The sequence below is a fragment of the Octodon degus genome, unplaced genomic scaffold, assembly GCF_000260255.1.
Source record: "Octodon degus isolate 3935 unplaced genomic scaffold, OctDeg1.0 scaffold00050, whole genome shotgun sequence".
Taxonomy (NCBI): Eukaryota; Metazoa; Chordata; class Mammalia; order Rodentia; family Octodontidae; genus Octodon; species Octodon degus.
The window spans coordinates 11,805,922-11,815,321 of NW_004524626.1; the positions used below are offsets into that span (position 1 = coordinate 11,805,922).

General features: G+C 53.6%; 2 protein-coding genes across 3 annotated transcripts in view; both read left to right on the plus strand.

The window, feature by feature from the left end:
• The window catches only part of Icam3 (intercellular adhesion molecule 3), a 5,054-nt gene extending 2,948 nt beyond the window's left edge, over positions 1-2,106 (plus strand). The window contains exons 3-6 of the mRNA XM_004633000.2: positions 2-100; positions 426-707; positions 984-1,238; positions 1,832-2,106. Of these exons, the coding sequence (XP_004633057.1) occupies positions 2-100; positions 426-707; positions 984-1,238; positions 1,832-2,025 (830 nt within the window). The 3' untranslated portion in view covers positions 2,026-2,106. The remainder of the gene's footprint in view (position 1; positions 101-425; positions 708-983; positions 1,239-1,831) is intronic.
• A 150-nt stretch (positions 2,107-2,256) lies between these two features.
• Positions 2,257-9,400, plus strand: part of Raver1 (ribonucleoprotein, PTB binding 1) — a 14,499-nt gene continuing 7,355 nt past the window's right edge. Inside the window, exons 1-3 of one of the 2 annotated variants that reach the window (XM_004632841.2) lie at positions 2,257-2,605; positions 3,963-4,029; positions 5,292-5,761. In XM_004632841.2, coding sequence (XP_004632898.1) covers positions 2,336-2,605; positions 3,963-4,029; positions 5,292-5,761 — 807 coding nt within the window. In that variant the 5' untranslated portion in view covers positions 2,257-2,335. The remainder of the gene's footprint in view (positions 2,606-3,962; positions 4,030-5,291; positions 5,762-9,400) is intronic. The other variant, XM_023717145.1, reaches the window with a different exon arrangement.

The window sequence follows — 9,400 nt, forward strand, 5'->3', positions numbered from 1 at the left end:
CACGGCGCCAACTTTTCATGTCGCACGGAGCTGGATCTGCGCTCCGAAGGCCTAGAGCTCTTCCTGAACACTTCGGCCTCCAGGCAGCTCCGGACGTTTGGTGAGGAACTGGGGGAGCAGACTTGGTGGGAGGGGGTTCCCGGGAAATAGGGGTCGTTGGTAGGGCAGTGATCCTTACTGAAATCTTGTGGAAAGAGACTCTGGGCCGTGGTGTTGCACATCCACCATCCCAGCACTACAGAGGTTGAGGCAGGAGGATCGTAGTAAGCTCAAAGCCAGTCTGGGCTAAGTAGCCTGACTCTCAAAAACAAACCAAAAAAACCACAAAACCAAATGAACCAAACACAGTGAATAAATCAGAGGACCCCGTTCTAGGGATGAAGTTGTCCTGTTAGCTACCTGCTTATCTCTACTGCTCTCTCCAGCTCTGCCCATGACTGCCCCGCACCTGCTGGCCCCCAGGTCCTTGGAGGTGGGCGAGAGGAGGCCAGTGACTTGCAGTCTGGATGGACTCTTCCCGTCCTCCGAAGCCCAAGTGTACCTGGTGCTGGGGAACCAATCGCTGACTCCTGAGGTCATGAGGGATGGCGACATGCTCAAGGCCACTGCCACAGTGTACATGGATCAGGAGGGTACCCAGAAGATTGTGTGCAACGTGACCCTTGGAGGAATGAGTCGCTCTGCCCAGACCTTGACGACGGTTTTCAGTAAGAGGGGGTGTGGCAAAGGGCGTGGCTCCACAGGCTAAGGGCGGGGCCTGTGGGGCAGACGCTACACAGCAAGAAAGAGGGGCCTGAGATGCCCAAATAGGATTGAGGTGAAACCTTAATCAGGTATTTCCTGAGAGCCCGAAATTGGGGAGAGGGCGCCAAAAAAGCAGGGTCTGCACACCCTGGAAGAAAGGAGTGGAAGGGGCGAGCAGCTTGACCCAGAGGACAGTCATGGTCACTAAGTCCCTCGGCAATGCTCTGCCAAATCTTTAGGCTTCCTAGGACCCCTTCTGAGCCTGAGCAATACCCGTGTCACCAAGGGGTCCACAGTCAATGTGACGTGCACAGCCGGACCCCGAGCCCAGGTCATCCTGGATGGGGTTCTGGCTCCATCTTTGGGGAAGCCCGTCCAGCTTCAGCTAGCTGCCGCTGACAGTGATGACGGACGCCGCTTCATCTGCAATGCTACCCTCGAGGTGGCTGGAGAGCTCATACATAGAAGCACGGCTGTCCAGCTGCGCGTCCTGGGTGAGTTGGTCACTTGGGCCTTTTATTTTATTTTATTTTTTTAAAATTTTATTTATTTATGTGTGTGTGTGTGTGTGTGGCCGGCTCAGCCCACCAGGGGGCGGGGCTGGCTGGCATGTGGTGCTGGGGATCGAACGTGGTCCTTGTGCTATGCTGAGCTTGTTCTAAGTAGGTGCTTTAGACCACTGAGCCATCTCACCAGCCCCCACTTGGGCCTTTTAAATCGCCATTCCCTTATCTTCACTTTTCCCTGCATCTCAGGGGTTTGGGGTGCCTGATCACCTGGTGGTTATACATAGGGTCTCAGGCAGGTGTGGTGTCCCACACCTGTTAGCCTGTTATCCCAGCACTAGGGAGGTTGAAGCAAGATCACCAGGAGTAAGAGGCCAGGCGAGACTTTTTTTTTTTTTTTTTTTCCAGTACCGGGCATGTGGTACCCGTCCGTCCGTATCCTAGTCCTTGTCCAGTTACATCATAAAGTCAGTTATTGCTGCCAGGAGGCCAGCCCGCGGGGCAAGAAGCCAAAGAATGACAGGGGAGAAAGCCCACGAGGATCTGGGCATGAATATTTACTTCTAACTTTCTCTGCGCAGATTCGAAGCTCTCCTCGGTCATCATCGTCCTGACGGTGTTAACAGTCCTGGCCTTGGTCACTATCTCAGGAGCTTTAGTATTTGTCTTCGGGATGCAGCAACGTTGCGGCACCTACCACGTGAAGCAGCCAAGCATCTCGATGACCCTTTGGGCAATGGAGCGTGAAGACATAAGGGGGGAAGAGGCGCCCTGATTTGGGGACTATCAGGATTCTGGGACAAAGAGGGCCGGGGCTCTAGCTGTACCCTAGAATTTCCCACTAATAAAGCCTTTAAACTTCGTAGTCTGCGGTCGGATTCCATCCGCGCCACTGAGCTCGCTCCAACGCTCCACGCTTCTAGTGAATGGCACGGAGTCTGCGGAAAGGGGGCGGTGTCTATGGCGACCCTGACGCGGCCCCTACTCTTGAGAGGCTGGCTAGGCTTTGGCCAATGAGCTGAAGGGGTCTGGAGGGAGGCGGGATTTCCTCGACCAATCGGCAGGCGCGTGCCCTTTGCCGCTCTATGCCGCCCCGCCCCGGCTCGCTGGTCCCAGAAGGCGCCGGGTTTCCCAAGATGGCGGCCGACGTGTCCGTTACTCACCGGCCCCCGCTAAGCCCGGAGCCTGGGGCCGAGGCTGAAGCCACCGAGACTGCAGAGCGCCGGGCGCCTGAAGAAGAGCTGCCGCCGCTAGATCCAGAAGAGATCCGGAAACGCCTGGAGCACACCGAACGACAGTTTCGTAACCGCCGCAAGATACTGATCCGGGGCCTCCCGGGGGACGTGACCAACCAGGTATGGGGGGGGGCGGTGTGGGAGCGTGGCGGGAAATACCACCGTGCGCGTGCGCGGGGGAAACCGGGCGACACCAGTGGTGACACGGGGGGGGTGTCGGCGGGGGTGTCCAAGCACGCGATACTCCTGGGGTTGGGAGAGACCAAGAACGAAGGAGATGTGGGGGGCTGTGGTGAAAGGAGAAACCAATTTCGGATTAAGGGACACCGTTGCTAAGGGCGACCACTGGCTTGGGCGAAACTGAGTGAACCCGGCAGAGAATGGGAGGGGGCGGACAGCTTTGGACTCGCTGGAGGGGATCGTGAACTGGCTGCCAAGTTGGGAAGGGTGCAAATAGGGATTCCAAGTGATCCTGTGTCAGATTGTGCTTTTCTCCAGTCGCCTATTACGGGGTGACGGGACCTCATATCCAGAAGTTTCCGGGTTGAAGTATGCCCTTCCGTCTCACACTTGATTTACGCTTCTAGGTGAGAGCCGGAAGTTGTGGAAGCCTTCTCCGAAGGTGGATTGATTTGGGAAATTGAGGGTTCCTCATAGCCTTTTTCTGATCTACAGAAAAGTGGAGGGGGTGACCTGTGGAGCCTCTCTTAGCTAATCTTGCTGCCAGGAGCGCCCTTTTGGGACCGACATAGGGCAGGGCTTACCAATGCTCTTTGGACTCAGCGAAATACCATATATCTTGCCCTGCCCTGCCCTGCCCTGCCCTGCCGCGGTGAACTGGAGAGGTCCCTGCTCTTGGGAATCCCCACTCTAGCCCACGAGCATTCCTACCATTGGCCTTCTTTACCCACCGTTGGGCACAGGCTAGTGGGGCCCCAGGATTCTTAGTAGGCCATGGTTTGGGGACAGACCTGGGTAAGAGATTACCATGCATTCAAAGCTGGCCGATGAGATGAGAAGCTGGCTCGCGACAGGAGGGGATGGCGAGATGAAAGAGCTTCCTAGTGTGGGCTTTTAAGCACTTGCGCTCCCTGGTCAGGCAGCCCTGGGTAACATTCCTGCTACTGCCCTGACTGACTCTGCAGCATGTTTCTTAACTTCTCTGAGCCTCGGTTTACTACCTCCAAAATTGATTTGTCGATATATAACTGTAGAGTCGTTAGAAACGTTAAATTCTGCAAGTAGAGGCTCGGCAGTAAAGCTCAGCAGCTTCTCTGAAGGCCAAGTGTTCCTAGTGAGCAGTCCCACCTCTGAAGGGATTGTTAGCTGAGTGGCCTTGTGGAATAGTGTGTCATACTCATTTGCAAGATGGGGTGGTTCCCCACCTGCCTTCACAGCTGAGCCCCGAAGGCTGCCCTGTGTTGTTCTCTTCCATCTCTAGTGACTCCTTGTCGTCTTCTCCCTTCTTTGTCTGCAGGAGGTACATGACCTACTCAGTGACTATGAGCTCAAGTACTGTTTTGTGGACAAATACAAAGGCACAGGTTTGTGTGGCCATGGGGGTGGGCCCGGGCAGGTTGGGAGTCCTGGCTCTGTAGTTCCTGGACTTCATTCCCAGCACTGTTCCTGACCCAGTGGGCTGGCATCCTGCATGCATACATTGGGGCACCCTCTCTTTTCCTCTGGACCTTGGGCTCACCTTCTCTGTACCCTGACCAGTCCCAGGCCTTTTTGTTCTCCTTCAAGCCACTTGGCCTGGTCCCTGACCCCTGACCCCTGGTCCCTGGTCCCTGGTCCCTCTGTCTCTGCCTCCCACACTTCATTCTATCACCTGTCTTCCCCAGGAGCCCCATCAGGTCAGACCTGACCCTGATCATTTTCCTCTCTCAGAACTGTCTGAGAGGTAGGCAGGAGCCTTCACTGAGAATCTCACATGGGTGTGAATGTGTCCCCGAGAGACCTACATGGTGGGCCAAGGGTGACAGGCGTCAGACTGGAACCTTGATTTATCCTCTCTTTAGCTCTCAGCAAGTGACGGGCGATGAATTCATGCTCTGGGTGTTTGGCACATCCTAGAACTTGCCATCCTCTTGTCTCAGCCTCCTGAGCAGCTGGGATTGCAGGTGTGCACCATTGTGCCTGCCTTATTTGATTTGATTTGTTTTATTTTTGAGATGGAGTCCCACTTTTAATCCCAGGCTGGCCTTGAACTTGCTCTGTAGCCCATGCTGGCCACAGCTCCATCCTTTCACCTCAACCTCCTGAGTGCTGGGGGAGTACAGCTGGTCTTAATCAGTTTGACTTGACTTTTAAGACATGGGGTCTTATGTTGCCCAGGCTGGCCCTGGACTTCTGGACAGGTGCTTCTCCTTCCTCAGACTTTAGGGAGCTGGGACTGTGAGCCAGTGCCATTGCCAGGCTCCTGGTGTCCACTGGTCCTACTCCTGGTAGGCATTGCTGTGAACCCACTGCTGCTGGGAGGCTTTGTTATTCTTGTTGGGACAGGTGGGAAGGTTGAGACCTGAAAGAGTCTGAGGGGCTCCAGTGAACCCTGCCCTGGTGGGACCAGTTATGTACCTGGTTCTTAGGATACAGCCATGTGCACGGTTGACCTGACTGCTCTGAGCTGTAAAGGAGTGCAGAGGTGACTGCAGCAGGCACCAGCTTATGCTCAAAGGCCCAGAGCATCTGGGAGCTGGGATGTCCTTGTGGCCCCTGTTCTGAGGTCACACATGCTTCAGAGAGTGTGGGTTTGGGAGCAGGCCTTCAAGGGCCCCAGTGACCCCATGTCCCCTCATGTGTGCAGCTTTCGTGACCCTGCTGAATGGGGAGCAGGCCGAGGCGGCCATCAGCGCCTTCCATCAGAGCCACCTGAGGGAGCGAGAGCTGTCGGTGCAGCTGCAGCCCACAGATGCGCTGCTGTGCGTGGCCAACCTGCCCCCAAGCCTCACGCAGGCACAGTTTGAGGAGCTGGTACGGCCCTTTGGCAGCCTGGAGCGATGCTTCCTGGTCTACAGCGAGCACACCGGCCACTCCAAGGGATATGGCTTCGCCGAGTACATGAAGAAGGACTCGGCTGCCCGCGCCAAGTCCGACCTGCTAGGCAAGCCACTGGGGCCACGCACGCTCTATGTGCACTGGACAGATGCGGGCCAGCTCACGCCAGCCCTGCTGCACTCACGCTGCCTCTGTGTGGACCACCTGCCCCCTGGCTTCAGTGACGTGGACGCCTTGCACCGGGCACTGTCGGCTGTGCACACGCCCACCTTCTGCCAGGTGAGCCCAGCAGGCAGGGGCACTGGGAGCAGGTGCCAGACCCTTCTGTGTGCTGTCCTGCCCTGGGCCAGGTGCACAGGCAGGAATGAGACCCTCAGTGAGGCCAGTCATCATTCTGTGACAGCCCAGAGAGGCAGGCAGTGTTCCATTTCCAAGTGGGAACACAGTGGCACAGGGGTCGAGGGACACACCCAGGGGGTACAGTCGGGGTACAGTAGGATCACAGCACTATAGCTGCTGGGTTCAGCTCCGGCTCTGCCCCCTTCAGTGACTCCAGCCTGCTACGTGCAGGACATCTGCAGGAGCCTCTGCCCTGCCCGATGGCCCAGCCTTTCAGCCGCACGGTGACTCTGGACTTGCCTTGAATTTGCTCTGCAGCCTTAGCCTTTGGTGTGGAGGCTGAGGACCAGGGTCATGACCAGCTGCAGGTTCTCTGGCGGTGCCTCAGTTTCCCTATTCTGAAATGAGGCTAGTACTGCTTTTTGTTTTGTTCGGCTTTATTTTTAGGCTTTAAAAAAATTTGCTGGTAAGTTTTTATTTATTTTAAAGGAAATGAAGAATAGTAAAAAAAAAAAAAAAAGTAGAAACCATACAGAATTTCACTAAACAGAATAAAAGGAATTCGATGTCGGTGGTTGTGCGCAGGGCCATGCTAATCATCTCCATATCATCCAATTGTAGCACATGTGCTGCCAAAGCAAGCACTTTTTTTAGGCTTTTTGAGACAGGGTTTTCGTTCTGTAGCCCAGGCTGCCTCGAACTTGAGGCATTCCTCCTGTGTCCACCTCCCAAGTGGTGGGATTAGAGGTATGTGCCACCACGCCTGGCTGCCCGGGTGAGGTCCCCCTTTTGTTTGTTTATTGTGCAGGACCACCTGCACGACTCTTTGAAGGAGGGCGGTGGTCTCCACTTTGGCTCAGCCTGGCCTATTTCCATGTGTGCAGAGCTGGCTCTAATTGTGGTTATCCCTTCAGCTGCTGTAAGTAGTGCATATGGGTCCAGCCGAGGTGCCTCTGGCAGTCTTTGCAGAGGGCAGGCAAGGTTTCCCTGGATCCCCCAATGTTCCCTTGTGCTGTCAGCTGGGATTGAACCTTGAGAAAGAGGCTCTGGCTTCCTGGGGCTTGAAAGATCACACATCAGAACTGAAGCATGGACCGCAGAACATGAGCTGTGATCTGAGTCGTGCAGGTTACCCTTTCTGCAGAAAGGGTTACCCTTCCCTGCGTGTTGCAGAGGTGACCTCGGCCTCCTCCCTAGCCCAGCTCATGGCCCTCCCCTACTTCCTGCCATTCTCACAGTTATTACCCAGCCTCAAGCTGCTGCCCTCTTCGTGAATGAATAAAACCTGGGTCCAGGTCTTTGTTCCTGATAGCCGTCAGTGTGGCTGGACTCAGGACCCCATGGCTCCCTGTAACTACAAGTATGCCTTAGTGTCTTTATTCTTGCCATGGATTGCACTGCAAGTGGTAGATTGGAATTAACTTGCTAGAATTCAAAAAATAGGGGCCAGGGAGATGACTCAGTAGAATAAATGCTTCCCTGGCAAGTGCAAGGGCCTGAGTTCAATCCCTGGTTCTGCAAAAAAAAAAAAAAAAAAAAAAAAGTCAAAAAATATTTTTTGGGGGGCGGTATAGGGACTCAAACTCAGGACCTTATGCTAGCCAGGCAGGTGTATGTGCCACTGAGCTAAATCCCCAGGCCCCCCTGCAATAACTTTTCATTTGTTTGTTTGTTTGTTTATTTATTTTTGTGGAACCGGGGATTGAATTCAGGCCTTGGCACTTGCCAGGCAAGCACTTACTCCACTGAGCCATCTCCCTGACACCCCCAGAAACTTTTCATGGGGTCACAGAAACTTCCTGGGCTGTGGTGAGGACTGAGAAGGGCCCTTTATAATTTGTTTATTTAATATTTTATTTAATATTCTTCTGGTACTGGAGGATCAAACCCAGGGGCTCTGTGCCACTGAGCTATATCCCTAGCCATTTTTAAAATTTATTTTATTAAATTTTGAGACCTGGTCTCCTTAAATTCCGTAGGTGGGAATGGAATGGTATCCTGCCTCAGCTTCGCTAAGTGCTAGGATTACAGGTGTGAACCACCACACCTGGCTCCCTTTGTATTTTTCTGTTTTTGAGGCAGGGTCTCGATGTGTAGTTCAGGATCATCTTGAACTCGCTATATAGTCCTGGCTGGCCTCGAACTCACAGTAATCCTCCTGCTCAGCCTCAAGTGTAGGGATTGCAGGTTTGTGCCACCACACCCAGCTCTTGGCCAGATGTTTACTCAGTCATCTGTTTACATGGAGCTGGGGATGGAACCGGGGCCTCAGTGCATGCTAGACAGGTAATGGCCCCTGAGCCGCACCCCCAGCCCTTTGCTGAGCATCTTATTTGATCCCAGGTCCAGCTGCACAAGGTAGACCCGGGTGCAGCCAGTTTCCAGATGAGGACAGCAGCCGGTCAGAGGTCGTCCAGCTGGGCCCACGCTTTAGTCAGGCAGGCACTACATTGCGCTGATGCTCAGCAAGGGGAGAAAGGAGCCCCAAGGAGATGTGCAGAACCCCCTCCAGTGCCTTCTGCCATTTATTTACAGGCATATTTATATCCTAATTAGCTCGTTACATAGTTGCTTGAAAAAACTCATATGGAGGGCACAAACGGTTTGCTGCAGCAGTGTATAAAGCAGGTGTCAAGCCTGGCATGGTGGTGGAGGCCTGTAATCCCAGCCCTTGGGAGGCTGAGGCAGGAGGATCGTTATGATTCTGATCTGTGTAGTGAGACCCTTGTAGACCCTGTCCTAAATACATTTTAAAAAAAAAAAGCAGGTGTCACAGGCTGGGGTGTGACTCTGGTGGAGCAGCTTAGCATGCAGGAGACCCTGGCTTCCATCCCCAGCATCAAAACTAAAGTAGCTAGCTGCAGTGGTGCACAGCTGTAACCCAGCCATGTGGGAGGCTGAAGCAGGAAGATTGAAGGGTTGTTTTGTTTTTGAGACAGGGTCTCACTATGCAGTTCAGGCTGGTCTTGAGCTCACTTTGTAACAGAGCCTGATCTTGAACTCAAATGATCCTCCTGCCTCTGCCTCCTGAGTGCTGGGATTACAGGTATGCACCACCACATCCAGTTTCCCATTTGAATCCATTATTTTGCCTGGTTTAGGTTAGTTTCTGCATGTTTTAAAAATCATTTATTTATTTGGTAGAGGGTCTCACTACGCAGCTTGGACTCGGACTTGTTGTAACCCTCCTGCTTTCAGCCTCCCCAGCGCTGGGACCAGCACTGGGATTCCAGGCTTGCACCACTGCGTCTGGTCTCAGTGGCGGGTTCTGCCTGCCCCAGGTGCAGCAGGTGGTGCTGGGGATCGATCCCTGGTCCCTGTGCTTGCCTAAGCAGGCACTTAGCCCACTGTGCTATCTCACTGGCCTTTTTTGTACTGGCTATTAATCCCAGAGAACACTGAGTTGTATCCCCGACCCTGTTTAATTTTATTTTCATAAAGGCTTTTCCTCATTTTATCAGTCTGTGTTTAGACCTGCCATCCTTTTTTTTTTCCCATCCTTTTTTTTTTTTTTTTTTTTTTTTTTTTTTTTTCATTTGGTACCAGGGATTGAACTCAGGCCGTTGCGCTTGCCAGGCA